Here is a 14,351-nt window from a genome sequence, read left to right on the forward strand (position 1 = left end):
AATAGGAATAATAGCGCAGATTCTGGTAAACAGGATATCTTTGAGTCTGATTCATCAAGATGAGCGATGAGTTGATCATGTAATTCATGGCAGCAACTTGCTGTGTGTTGTGGCCTCGGTCCGATATTTCTCCGGGCCGGTTCTTCAGCCTGATCCTCAGGGCCACGGGCCTCGGTTGTCGCCTGAGGCAGAAGTTTTAATTCAGACGTTTCCTTTTGTGGAACTTAGTGATTGGCAGTTGCATTAATGTGTTTGGGAGGTGTCACTGGTTGGGAATCTGTCTTATGTCTCTGTATGATAAGCAGCGAATCGACTGGCATTCTGTTCTCTACTACGTAGTCTACCTGCACCCGACAACTGACGCAAGTCCTCGTAGGAACTAGCCATACCGCGCGTTGGCGGGCTCGTCATCAAACCATACAGGCTGCACCCCATAGTTGATCACTGTACTCTTGACCTTGGTGTAGCTCTCATACGCTTCGATGCCATTCTCCTTTCCCATACCACTTTCCTTAAACCCACCCCAAGGTGAGGATGGATCATTCAGGTGGTGTCCGTTTACCCAAACGATGCCCGCTTCAATCTTTGCAGCAACGCGATGAGCCTGGCTGAAATCGTTGGTCCAGACTGATGCTCCCAGGGCATAGGACGTGCTGTTGGAAATGTGGATGATCTCCTCCTCCGATTCGCATTTCACGAGCGCAATAACCGGCCCGAAGACCTCATTACAAGCGAGATCTGAATCAGCATGTGTCTCGATGATGGTCGGCTCAAAGAAGAAGCCTTTTCCATTCGAGTTTGACGGGTTACCACCACAGAGCACACGGCCTCCCTCCTGTACTGCCCTCGCCACAAAAGCAGCGCATCTCTCGGCAGCTGCGCGAGAGATGACCGAACCAATCTGCGTGCGCTCGTCCATTGGGTCTCCTACGCGCAAGGCTGTGACCCTTTTCTCCAGCAGCTCTTTAAACCGATCATAAAGATCAGTATGCACTAGGAGTCTACTCCCAGTCACGCACGTCTGTCCACTGGCAATGAAACTCGCAAACAGCGCCGCCTTAACCGCCAGTTCCACGTCGAGGCTCGGAAACAAACACACCGGCGCCTTCCCCCCAAGCTCCGCCGTGACGGGAATCAAGTTCGCCGCTGCAGCAGGCGCAATAGCCTTGTACGTCGACAGTCCACCCGTCAAATCGATCTTCGCAAGTCGCGGACTCTCACACAGAAACTTGCCCGTTTCATAGCCGTACCCGCTGACGATCTGCAACACCCCGTCCGGCAGGCCCGCCTCCTTGAACAACGCCCCAAGCCTCAGCACCGATAACGGCGCCAGCTCCGATGGCTTTACAATAACCACATTTCCGCCCGCTAGCGCAGCGGCTATCTTCTTCGTCGCGATCAGAAGAGGGTGATTGTAGGGTGTTATCTGCGCCACCACGCCCAGCGGGAGCCGGGTCACGGTGTTCACGACGGGGCCCTTGAAAGGCGTCACCCGGCCTTCGTGGACGCGAGCCAGCGAGGCAAAGTACTCCAGCCATTCCGGTACGCGGGCTAGCTGGGCGCGCATCTCGCGGATCGGTCGGCCTGTCTGTCTGGTTTCGAGGTCGACGAATTCGGACATGCGGGCGCGGAGAAGGGTAGCGGCCTTCGAGAGGACGGTGAAGCGGTCGGAGGCGTCAGCGTGGGACCAAGGTCCATTATGGAATGTTTCCCATGATGTTGCGATGATGGCTTGGACGGTTGCTTGGGGTGTTGCGTCGATGGTTGCGATGGGGGTTTCGGTTGCGGGGTTGAGCACGACGATGTGTTCGGGGATTGGGGGCGTATGGGCGCCGTTGACCCAGTTTGATATGTGTGGGATATCAGACATTGTGGTTGTTTTCCTAGGTTGTTACGAAGTTGTTGTCTTTTTGTGGTGTTGCGACTGCACATCCTCGTTATAACCTGTAAGGCTTACCCCGCACGATAACGAGACCATGTGGCAATCTCATATCTGATAGCGTCAACAGGTCTAGATAAGCATAGCTTGCTATCAAGATCTTGTCTATCGGGGTTTTGCCTCTGTATATAATATCAGAACTGGTTACTCTTTTGATGCGGATGTGTCTGCTGGACTCTGGGATCCTCACTGTACTGAGGGCTCGCGGAGTAGTTGTCTCCAACTATGTGTATATATATCCGGTGCTGGTGCCTAAAGGTCGTAGCTCATCATTCAGATCCGAGCACACAATTCAAATTTTGGCTCTATTCCATGGAATTTGGATGTCAGAATCAAATTATAATATATATTGTAGCAGTATAGCGTCTGTCTCAGTTTGTTTTCTTTTTAGTATACGGTGAGCTTTTAATTTTCAAGCACAATCCTGTTGTGGGATACACAAGGATCTAAGTCTCTGAGTAAGCTGACCGTCTCTATCAGTATTCTCTGATTCGTAGTCAGGCAGTCAACAGAGTCAACAGATTAGAGTAGGTTGGAACTCTGGGAAAGACTGTCATACTATTAATCTTATTATCCATTTTCTAGAGTTCCATGCTCATTTAAAAGGTTCGGCCCGAATTGACAGCATTCTCACATATGATTGGCCAAATGCATTACTTAATGCTTACCCTATTGATGGCTTTGACAGCTTTACGGACGGAGTACGCTAACAGTCTTACTCAGTCTTATGAATGATTTGGTCACCAACATAGGCTGGTGAGATCCTAATTTCCTGGAATATTCAGATTGGCTAGAAAAATGGTGGCTGATATCCACTCGACTGTCATTCTCGGCAGATGAATTCTATGCAAAACTGCTCTGATATGGCCCTTTACATATGTTTGGTAGTTGAATCTCAAGCTTGGAGGGATCTCTACTTGAACACTATTATTCTATTGTTCAGTTGAGTAGCCGATAATATTAAAAGGGAAACTCTCATATAGTCGTCCACGTTGTGGCTGTGATGGGCTTTGTGAAAGCCCGAACACATAGCCGGCATTGCAGAATAGATTGTGGATCTGCCGTCTTAGCACATCATTACCATGCCCTTACTCAGACGCTCACTCCACTTTCGAATCTTGTCAAACCAAATCTCGAAAGACTTTGCATTGAAGTTTATGCGAGATTATTCTGAGACATGGAGAGCATGTCGAGCTTGCAAGAATCTTCCTTGCTGTTCATTGGAGGCCGACTACACATCCTTGCAACGCTTCCCTGCAGACGGCTGGAGGCTACGGGCTGAATAATTTGAATGGGTACTTTAGAGCGAGCTTGCAATTTAGCAAACAATGTGTCATGCTTATTAACTTGATGGTAAGGAACCGGAGATGAGTCTCGTGTGGAAGTTGAAAGCCGATCAGCGAAGATCAAATATATAAAGGAGACAGCTTCCCGCTTCTCTTCGTGGATATCCAGACCACAGAGCAAACAGTCAGACAGAAAACTCCATCTTTTCATCTTAAATCATCAACACCGACAAGATGCGTTTCATCCAAGCCCTTCAGACTGTTGCCCTCCTGGCGGCCTCCACGACCGTCAAGGCCTGGAACCGACTGGACAAGGCGAACGCGGTATTTCCCTTCTGCTCCTGTCCCAGGTTGTCTGGCTACTAATCCCTCCAACAGGCCGTTCTCGTCATCGACTACCAAGTCGGTCTCGCTCAGCTGGTCCGCGACTACAGCACCAACGACTTCCGCAACAACATGCTTGCCCACGCCGCCTTGGGCAACCTGTTCGACCTGCCCGTCGTGATGACCACTTCCTCTGACGTCGGTCCCAACGGACTGATGCTCAAGGAGGTCGTCGACCTGAACCCCAACGTGACCATTGTCCACCGCCAGGGAGAGGTCAACGCCTGGGACAATGCCGAGTTCCGCGCGGCCGTCAAGGCCACCGGCAAGAAGCAATTGATTATCGGTGGTATTGTCACCGAAGTTTGTAAGTTTCCAGTTTCCCCCTTCCTATTTCAGAGACGAGTCTAACAGGATAGGCACCGCCTTCTTGGCCCTCTCGCTCATCGACGAGGGATACGAGGTCTTCGCCAACACCGAGGCCAGCGGTACCTTCGACGTCAAGCTGGCGGCCGATGCCAACCGTCGCATGGAGAAGGCTGGCGTCACCCTCACGGGCACCTTTGGCGTCGTCACTGACCTGATGCGCGACTGGAGAAACACCCCTGGCCTGGACCAGGTCCTGCCCTACCTGGACAAGTAAGTTGCGCCCTTCAGCGTATCTCAGAATGGCTCTAACTATGACTAGGTACCAATACGCTTATGGATTGGTTGCTCGTCACCACGCTGGTGCCATTGAGAACGGCACTCTGTTCCCTATTGAACGCACCCTCATCTGAGCGCCATGGATGCACAATAACATGATTCGCTAATAACATGGGTGCTCGGATAGAAAGGCGGTTAGAGATTGGTTCTATGTCTCTATAGGGAGTTTGTTGAAGCGATAATATGTCCAACCATTGTCAATCCTTTCCTAGATTGCTTACAAGTCGGTTCAATGTCCAAGACTTTAATCCTGTTATCCTTACGTCGCAGATTAGATCGTTCCCCTTGAGCTAGAGAAACGAAAATGATTCACATACCTCTACGATGAAGCAGAACGAGTAGAAAGCAGCAGGAGTCTCACTGAGAACAAAGAATTTACTTAGAAGAGAACTGGCCTTATACGAGTAGATAAATGAACAAGATCTTGAAAGTTACCTGTAGTTGGGACGAAGCCACTGATATCTACAAAGTGGCTCAGCAACACAACGACCAGTCCGTCCTTGATCCTTACATCCGATCAAGTCTACGCAGCTCAATAATGAGCGAGTATACTTCTGGAGTCACCAGTTCAACCTGGTGGTTTCAGTGGATCCCGCTTGGCATACACCCCGCATCTTCCCAGAAAGGGTGCCGTAGTGGTATAGCGGCAACCCGCCATTCCACTGGTAGGGACAGAAGATGGTGGGGGACTATATCTCTGAAACTCTAGGGGCACGGGCTTGATTGCTATGGACAGCTCAAAAGTATATACCTCAACAAACCCACTAAACCAACTGGCTATACCATAGCTTTTGAGCAACAGCTGTTTTCTACGGCTGTCATGTACGTAATCCCAATAGCTAGCACATCCCTATACCTCATGGGAGGGTCTAGGGGCACAGTTAACTGTACCCCCGCTGGACGCTAATTGATACAACAACAGCAACCCACATCTTCCCGTCATGACTCGGGAGCATCCACGATATGGGCTGTGCCTGCATTGTGAAACTAGGCGAACCTCATCATGATGCGTCAAATTTGAAAATAGGAATTGGACGCCTTACTGGCCCCGTGCACGAGTCTGTCAAATTCGTTGAGGCTCGTGATGTACTCGCGAGCCGGGGATCGGCACCATAGCCCGAAGCCCCGAACTGACCCGAGCGGGATGACGCATACTAGTTAAGTATCTAGCGCTTACATACGTAATTATAGCAACACGGAAAATCACATAAGAGCATGGCAGACCCGTATATGTGTCCACCATGGCACAACCAATTGAGACCTTTAATCATCACGACTGATTTTGGACTATGATTCCCCGTACCGAAGTTCTCATTATCGGGGCAGGTCCCACCGGCCTCGTCCTCGCCCTCTGGCTTACCCGCCAGAATGTCAAGGTGCGCATTATCGACAGAAAAGAAGCCCAACCATCTACGTCTCGTGCTTTGGCAATCCACGCTCGTACACTCGAGTTATATCGTCAGTTAGGCCTCGCCGACGACGTGGTCGCCAATGGCCACAAAATTGAAGCTACCAATATCTGGGCTGAAGGTTCCCACCGGGCCCATATCCCCATCGGTAATATTGGCAAGGGATTGACCCCGTACCCGTTTATTCATATTTATGCTCAGGATTTCCACGAGAAATTACTGGAAGACCGCTTGAATGCGATGGGGGTAACTGTGCAACGGAACTGGGAATTGGTCGACTTTGAGGAGAATGAAGAGTGCATCCTGGCTCAACTGAAACACACCAACGAGCAACCAAACTCAACAAAAGACGAGAAAACAGAGTTCTGCGAAGCAAGCTACATCGTGGGCTGCGATGGCGCCCACTCCGCCGTCCGTCGCGCCTGCAACATCGCCTTCGAAGGCGAAACCTACCCCCAGCTCTTCTTCGTGACAGATATAGAGGGCAGCGGGCCGACGCTGAACGGCGAGGCACACCTCTCTCTCAACGGATCCGAGTTCATGCTATCTCTCGCATACGACCAAGACCGAAAGGCCCGTTTCGCGGGCGTAGTGGACGAATCACGCGTAACCAAAGAACTTTCCGAACTCACGCTCGATGACGTCGCATCAGCCACCATCAAGAACATGGGGCTGCAGATCGACAAACTCAACTGGTTCACCACTTACCGCGTACACCATCGCGTCGCAGCCAGCTTCCGCCGGGGCCGCGCGTTCCTCGCAGGCGACGCAGCGCATATCCATAGTCCTGTCGGCGGACAGGGTATGAACACGGGCATCGGTGACGCGATCAATCTCGCCTGGAAGATCGCCGCGGTGGTGCACGGTAAAGCTGACGCATCGCTGCTGGATAGCTACGATCCAGAACGCCATGCGTTTGCGAGTACGCTCGTCAACACTACCGACCAGGCGTTCACCAACCTCGTTGCCAAGGGATACGTAAGCAATTTCATCCGGAACTGGGTCGTCCCCATCGTCATGCCCATCTTGACCCGTTTCGACATGGTCCGACACCGTATGTTTCGAGGCGTGTCGCAAATCATGCTGAACTATCGCGACAGCGCTTTGTCTGCGGGTACGGCGGGTTATGTACAAGGCGGCGATCGGGTCCCGTGGGCGCCTGCGGGGCACCTTGATAACTTTGACAGCCTGAAGGAAATTAGATGGCAGGTTCATGTCTACGGGGATTTGAAGCGGCAGATGGCGAATTGGTGTCACGACAAGCGTGTGCCTCTGCGTCTCTTCCCCTGGGACGAGAAGTACCAGGCGGCTGGATTTGGAAGAGATGCAGCGTACCTTATCAGACCTGACACATACGTGGCAGTTGCAGAACCGTCAGGACTACCAGAGCGGTTTGAGCAGTACTTGGAAGAAAACGGAATTCGCCTGGTATGATTGATGACTTTCCTCATGTTTATGTACTATATCCGGCAGCGCGGTGTTTGGGTTGGCTTTGCATCTCCTCTCATCGAATATGCATATTTTCCTTTTAATGGAATTGCCTTCATCCTCAGCTTGGGAGCATACGCCCTCTGCTACGTCATTGTCTCTGTACCTTAGTAAGTCTCGGAACGTGCGAAAAACAGCGGGGAAATACGAGGCGGGGTACGTGCCTGCGTATCCTCTATCTTTATGTTCCGGGGCCCAAACAGCACTGTCCTCTGATAATTTTCAGCCCTCAGTCGGCTGCAACCATATCCAGCAATGTTGTGATGAGAGTTTAAGCAAAAGCGTCTAAGGGACTATCACATAGCAAAATGGTACTTTCTATACGCCCGGCAAGAGAGGCAGACCTAGAGATGATTGGAAATATTGCAGCAGCAGCTTTCAATCCCACCACGGACGCAATATCCCGACGCTTGTTTCCACCTGAGCTCCAACCGACGAACATGCCAGTTGGGGAAGCATGCAGACAATGGCGAGCTACCCGCAAGACCTCGAGCTTCCACTCTGACGGCACTGCTCTAATGGTGGCCGTAGATGATGCTCTGGATAGGCAGATCGTCGGCTTTGCGCTGTGGGACGTCCCAGTCCCAGCTGGTGCTGGCAGTTGTGAACCGCGCCAACCCCAAGAACCAGAACCTGCAGCACATCCGGGCCTAGACAAGTCCGCATTAGCTGAAATGCGACAGATTCTGGCAGACGATGCCCGCGCGCATTTCGGGGCCGAGATGAAAAGGAATGTGTGGCGTATGTGCACCTCACGCGGTTTAACTGCGAAGCCGGCAGACTAATACATGCATGCCTAGATCTTGATTATATTGCTGTGGACCCGCGTCATTGGCGGAGGGGTATTGGCAAGATGCTCTTGCAATGGGGCGTACAGCGGGCTGCAGCGGAAAAGAGAGACTGCTATCTGGTTGCTACGCCTGCTGGGCGTCCGCTATATGAAGCTGCTGGATTTACGGAATTGGCTACCCTACAGATCTTTGGTGTTCCTCACTTGTCAATGATCAAGAGGTATGGTCCTGCCTCGCGGTAGGTGGGCAAAAGGAGATGGGATAAAGAAACATTTGAAGAACCTCTGAAATCGTTTGCTGCAAAATTTGTAAACACCGCTCTTATCGTGACCTCGAGTATAGCTGCGTCTCTCAGCCACCCTGGTGATCAGGTAAGAACATAAGCCTGTGGGGGGAGGCAGCCCCACTGAGCCAAAAGATCCTTTTCTGCTTGCTCCACGAATCAAACCTGCCACATGGTGACCAGCCACTCACGGCAAACTACAGGAATACTAGCTGGACCCTAGTACTGAAATCTGCTATGTTGCATTCTGTAGTACGCTAGTTATATCAATCTAGGCTGCCATGCACTAAATGTGACTCAACCAGCTACTGAATTTAAATATAGATTAGGCCCTCCACAACTGAATCCGTACCATACCTGTTGATGAATTCATAATGTCTTCTCACTCGAGAGATGTGAAAGTCAAATTGACGTATCTCCAATGGCAGTCTATCTACGACCAAACACGACCATATCGCATCGTCCAGTTCGGCCGTAAAAAGAAACAAAACGCACAAAAGCCGACACACAATTTGATATTTCATAAAGGGGACATTGAAGAACTTATTCGAGATATTCGGGGGACAAAGGAGCAAGGCAGGGAGTTCAGCCTTCAAATGAATGGGTTCGTTTATCGCCATTATCCCTCATCATCAATGGGGCCGACAGATTTCTGGAGTACAGAAAAGGTCGAGAAGGTATTCTTGCCTGAATGCGAAGCTATTATAAGAAATGAGATCAAGGGAGTCGATAAGATTTACATCTTTGACTGGAAAGTAAACAAGCCGCATCTTACGTTTGGAATTCGTTTTTGATTCTTTGATAGTTGAGAAAGAAGAAAAGCGCAAAAGACCGACAATCTAAAAATCGACATTTGCTCAGTCGAGCTCGACAAGTCCATGTAGGTGAGTGATCTAAACAAACCTTGATTCCCCGAAACGTCGCCACCCTCGATCCATGCCAATACTAAATATGTCAAGACACGCTCCTCACTGTAGATCAACCCCAAACGCCTATGATGGAACGCATTCGCAATCATGTCCCTGAACATTCCCAGCACCTTCTCTCTGGCCGAGTGCAGATGATAAAGTGAGTGAAGAAGAAACAAAGCACACCGAGCTCTCTAGTCCTAACGGTCTTTTGTCCGTACTATTCTTCTACATGAGTGATAATGGCGATTTCATGAATGTACTGACTCGTCTGGTTAAAATTCTTATAGCGTCTGGCGCCCAATAAATGGCCCAGTTGAAGAATGTCCCATTGCTGTTTGTGATGGACGTTCCGTTGACATATCGAGGTTAATCGGGGCAGATATCACCCGCGGTCGCTATACAGGCACAATACAGTATCCACTATATGATTCAACAAAGCCGTTTCAGTGGTACTATATGAGTAGGCAGAGTGATAACGACGTGCTATTATTTAAGAGTTTTGACTCAAAGGAGGGGAGTGTGAAATGTAAGTGACATCAACCATCTACCCTATCCCAGTCATCCGATCTTGCCAACAAAAAGAGAGAAAGAAAGAAATGAAAACAAGGAATACATGATTAAAGGAGCATGGCCTAACGAAGAATATTACATTTGCTAGATGTCCCACATGCATCTTTTCCACTACCAAAGACACTCGATGAGGTGCATTCGAGGGAAAGTATTGAAGTTAGGGCTCTAGTCTTTTTGTACCCAACAATATAAGGGTCTGAATTTCCCAACCGGCTATAGATTTGTAATATATCTCTAGATTTTGCCTCGGTTATTCTGTGGATAGTAACATTTAAGATTCACAGATATCTTATGTATACCCAGAGTGTATATGCTCCTAGCCAAGTGTATATTGCCTTTGTTTAGAATAGTAACTTGGCTTAGCTCACATCCCTTATTCCATCATGAAGTGTAGCTCCATTGTTCCAAGGGAGAAATATCCTTATATATCTATGTGTTCCTACTCCTAGACCTACTCTGGGTGTATATTTAGGAGTAGATATACTTCTATATGTACCCTAGAGCAAGCGAGCTATTCTATTAGGTTGTAGACAACAATCCGCAATACTGTTATGATGTGTCTACCATGAAGCCATTCCTATATGTGGATGCCATCATTTGCAGGGGCCTAAAGATTTCGTTAGGACGGCAGCGTTTTTGTGAGCCATCAACCCTTTAGTGGCTTAGCTGAAGGGCCACCCTGCATTGGGACCACGTCAACAGGTTACACAACTTTGCATTTGCTATATGTTCCCATGTTCTGGTCCTCCCACCTCCTTCCCGTTTCGTTGAGAGACTGTGTATATAAGATTACATTATAAAGCTACAACAATAAAATATCACTGTAGGACAAAATGGATTTTATTCCAATAATATACTCTTTAAACACCTATAAAGGATTAGCAGATACACTATTCATCGCTAAAATACAGTTAAGCCCAGAAAGCACTATCCCGACCACAGATCTGGCAGTAAGTGTCGCTATTTTTAGCGGTCGCAACAGTAAGGGGTAATAGGTAGTGCGAGGTACCTTATGATTTGAGCCACCGCTGAGGGGTAGAGCTGCCAAGGATTCTGGGAAATTGCACTCAACTTTGACACAACAGGGGTGGGTTAATCAGTGAAGCAGGAGAGAGTACAATAGCTTCCATGGCAAGTGGTAAGTGCCAAGTGCCAGTTGCAAGTCTCAGGCTGGGGCGTCTCCCTCATCAAGATAAGCGCAGCCTCCATCTATAGGTCTTTCGGATAGCTTAGGATAAAACTTCAATCTGGTCCTTCCTTATCGAGTAAAATCACAGCGAGTATCTGACAGGGGTGCCGGATAAACAGAAAAATAGGCTAAATACTAATATATAGACACGTCTTACAGCTCATATGCATGCGTACCCCGGACTTGTTGGAGGCTGTGTAACCCCCCGGACTAGGGATATGGTCCAACCTCCCGAGCTATATATAAGGGTCGTAAGGGCGGCATAGCACAGACACATTACTACAAGTAGAGGTGAGCATGCGATCCTGGCTCGTGAACCTACTTATTTCACAGGAAATTAACCCATTGTCAGAGGAATAATTATGTTCCCAGCAGGCCAGCTGGTGCCTTCGGAAACCTCGCTTTATACAAGTCACCCACACTTCGGATCCATTAGTTCATCACATCCATTTTCCACAACGCTTGCTACCCCAACAATCTCCAGAACAGCATGATGGACATTGAATCAGAGCCTACGCGTCCTGCTGGGATAACCTCGGACGTAACTAACACCGAGGAAATTGAAGAGCCACCTGCACCTAAATATATGCAAGGATGGGCTCTCGCTTCTTTGACCTTGGCCTTTATGGCTATCTGCCTCGTGCTCGCTATTGATAATACCATTCTAGGTTCGTGCTTCACACAATCTGGCGGAGGGAGCATCAGACCTAATTGTCATACCAAGCGACGGCGATACCCCAGATCACCAGCGACTTCCACAGCCTTAACGACATCGGCTGGTATGGCTCTTCCTACTTGATCGCGCAGATGGCACTGCTGCCGACCTGCGGCCGCCTCTACGCATTCTATAATATTAAGTGGGTGTACTGCATCTCGCTGGCCGTCTTCGAAATCGGCTCCATCGTCTCGGCAGTCGCCCCGAATTCTGTGGCGCTTATCATAGGGCGAGCAGTCTCTGGCCTCGGCGCTGCTGGTTTGGTGAGCGGGACGACAACTATTATGTCCTATTGCGTGTCTTTGAAAAAGCAGGCGATGCTGTCGCCTATCGTCCTGGGCATGTACAACATTGGATCGGCTATCGGACCACTCGTGGGTGGTTCGATAACCGACAATAAGGTGCTGACTTGGCGGTTTATTTTCTGGATGAATCTCCGTAAGTCTCTGTCGACGAAGAAGCCCATATCCTCTCTCATAATCACTAGCTAAAAGTTTCAAGCCTTCGGCGCTGTTGGGCTTGTTCTGGTGTGGTTCGCCTTAAGGAAACCTCCACCGGCAGTGAAGGGGGACCTACCCTGGGCCCAGAAGCTACGTCAACTTGACTTTCTAGGGGCTACTCTGCTGCTCGGTGCAACATGTTGTTTGAACTTGGCATTACAGTGGGGTGGCATCGTCTACCCATGGTCTGATGCCAAGGTGTTCGGGTGCCTGATCGGATTCGGTCTACTCTTGATTACCTTCTTGTTCTTACAATACCGAGGCAAAGAAAAGTTAGTTCCTTCTTTTGCAATTTCAGTCCCTACTTGCATAGAGGCTACTTATTTCACCATGCTTGCTAACATCAAAATCCAAGCTCGAATATCCCCCTTCGCATCTTTCGAAGTCGTACCGTATCGGCATCATGCGGCTTCATGATGCTCGTTCAGGTGGCTATAGTAGTGCAATCGTACTTTTGGCCCATATACTTCCAGTCGGTCAGGAACACCAATGCCAGAGACTCGGGGATCAATCTACTCCCATTGATCGTGTCGAACAGCCTCGGCACGCTCTGCGCGGGCTCTATAGCGTCGAGATTCGGGCACTATGTGCCGTTCATGTGGGTTGGACCTCTCGTCTTGGCTACCGGAGGGGGTCTATATCAACTAGTCCGTGCCGACAGTCCGCTCGGACAGTGGGTAGGGTTTCAAATCCTGTCTGGGCTTGGCTATGGCATCTGTAGCCAAATGCCGATCCTGGCTGTGCAAGTTGTCCTCAGAAAGCCAGATATACCAACGGGACTTGTCATGATCATGTTTTTCCAGATACTTGGGGGCGCGCTGGCTCCTAGCGTTGGGCAGAACCTCTTCACTGATGGGCTACTGCAAAATCTCAGCAAGCTGCGGGGAATAGATGGTGCAGCCGTAGTGGCGGCCGGTGCAAGTGGTTTCAGGGAGATTGTTCCTCCCGAGCTGATCAATGCCGTCGTGGATGCATTTAATTCTGCTTTAAGGAACGTGTTCTGGGTGGCGCTTGCTACGCCAGCCCTTGCTTGGATAGCAAGCTGGGCAATGGAGTGGCGCCAATTGCCCGATTCTAAGAGACAGGTTACCCAAGCTCCAGCCGAGGAGGTCGCGGAGAAATAGCTTGATAGCAATGAAGCTCGAGGGGAGTTTGCCATGAGCCCAATTGGACAGTGAAGATGCCCGGCTCGTTGCATGGTAATCAATCTAGTACGAATCGAAGCAACAAGGCGGCGATCCATCGGGAATAAGAACGTGGAGGGCCCCAAACCTACGCTAGTACTTAACAAGAAACTCGCAATGGATGCTTGGGCAGATCTGCACTCCACCCACACCAAGGTGATGCTTATGCCGGTGACTAGAATTAGATGATAGGTAGAGGTCAGATTTGCTGCTGTGCGCCTAGTACTTTGGGGCAGTCTGATGGACCAGGGTGGTCAGGACTTCATGTCCACCTACCCTCTGGCGGGTTTATTAAAAGCACCTGCATAGCACTTGCAGTAGTAAGTGGGTATATTTACTCCACAGGATGCCTATTTACAAGCACTCTACAAGTCACTACATCACCCTTTTTAGATAGCGGCAAGGCAGGATGCCATCAGTTGGCTCATCTGTCCAATGGGTCGATAACGGGCTTATCTATGGTGCACGAATAGTTAGGTAAGTGGATATTATGCAACATATTCTTGTGTAAAGTCGTGAGTCACGAGTCATGTCCAGTCTAGGGGTTTCCATAATATTTAAATTATATGTCAGGATATGACTCATTGCCAGGATTATTATTAGTCACTATTGGGTTCTTACGGCGCAGTCATGATGCATATCTACTTTCACTTGGTGAAACATGGTCTAGCGAATTAGCTAGCAGTTAGGGCTCTCAATTTATTTCGGACTGAGCTGATTGGCTTCCTCGGGTCTTTTCAAGTTTTCAAACATTTCCTTTGTGAACAAGCTAAGTTACTAGTACTGTACATTTACCTAAACGCTCATAGCTTCGAGCAGGCATGTTTAATCAGTCATGTCTACAACAGTGATAATGTCTCTTAATGATCTGGCTTCTGATGTTACGTCAGGCTACTTAGTGCTGACCAGTTCATAGGTAACCAAGTAGATTATGCTTCAGTCCCTATTAATCGATATTTTTAACCCTAACTGGGGCAAGTATGGATGTCTTTATTCGTCGTAACATAATGATAAGGGTCCTCGGAATATGGGTTTAGCCCATGGTACACCATTGTGG

General features: G+C 49.3%; 5 protein-coding genes across 5 annotated transcripts; 4 read left to right on the plus strand and 1 right to left on the minus strand.

The window, feature by feature from the left end:
• Nucleotides 1–379: 379 nt before the first annotated feature.
• Nucleotides 380–1,870, minus strand: Asppvi_005944 (aldehyde dehydrogenase; the record flags this gene model as incomplete). The annotated part of the gene is made up of 1 exon (XM_043301853.1): nucleotides 380–1,870. One exon carries the CDS (start codon nucleotides 1,868–1,870, stop codon nucleotides 380–382), a length of 1,491 nt encoding a protein of 496 aa, XP_043157788.1.
• A 1,589-nt stretch (nucleotides 1,871–3,459) lies between these two features.
• Nucleotides 3,460–4,328, plus strand: Asppvi_005945 (putative isochorismatase family hydrolase; the record flags this gene model as incomplete). Its single annotated transcript, XM_043301854.1, has 4 exons — nucleotides 3,460–3,549; nucleotides 3,604–3,916; nucleotides 3,969–4,188; nucleotides 4,238–4,328. 4 exons carry the CDS (start codon nucleotides 3,460–3,462, stop codon nucleotides 4,326–4,328), a joined length of 714 nt encoding a protein of 237 aa, XP_043157789.1.
• A 1,215-nt stretch (nucleotides 4,329–5,543) lies between these two features.
• Nucleotides 5,544–7,097, plus strand: Asppvi_005946 (putative FAD binding monooxygenase; the record flags this gene model as incomplete). Its single annotated transcript, XM_043301855.1, has 1 exon — nucleotides 5,544–7,097. The coding sequence occupies one exon, from the start codon at nucleotides 5,544–5,546 to the stop codon at nucleotides 7,095–7,097; it is 1,554 nt and encodes a 517-aa protein (XP_043157790.1).
• Nucleotides 7,098–7,459: 362 nt separating this feature from the next.
• Asppvi_005947 (GNAT family N-acetyltransferase) lies at nucleotides 7,460–8,184 on the plus strand (the record flags this gene model as incomplete). Its single annotated transcript, XM_043301856.1, has 2 exons — nucleotides 7,460–7,892; nucleotides 7,952–8,184. The coding sequence occupies 2 exons, from the start codon at nucleotides 7,460–7,462 to the stop codon at nucleotides 8,182–8,184; spliced, it is 666 nt and encodes a 221-aa protein (XP_043157791.1).
• Nucleotides 8,185–11,388: 3,204 nt separating this feature from the next.
• On the plus strand, nucleotides 11,389–13,234 carry Asppvi_005948 (MDR family MFS transporter; the record flags this gene model as incomplete). The annotated part of the gene is made up of 4 exons (XM_043301857.1): nucleotides 11,389–11,563; nucleotides 11,620–12,048; nucleotides 12,112–12,382; nucleotides 12,466–13,234. 4 exons carry the CDS (start codon nucleotides 11,389–11,391, stop codon nucleotides 13,232–13,234), a joined length of 1,644 nt encoding a protein of 547 aa, XP_043157792.1.
• Between the last annotated feature and the right edge of the window lie 1,117 nt (nucleotides 13,235–14,351).

The sequence above is a fragment of the Aspergillus pseudoviridinutans genome (genome assembly GCF_018340605.1).
Source record: "Aspergillus pseudoviridinutans IFM 55266 DNA, scaffold_4, whole genome shotgun sequence".
In the NCBI taxonomy this organism is placed as follows: domain Eukaryota; kingdom Fungi; phylum Ascomycota; class Eurotiomycetes; order Eurotiales; family Aspergillaceae; genus Aspergillus; species Aspergillus pseudoviridinutans.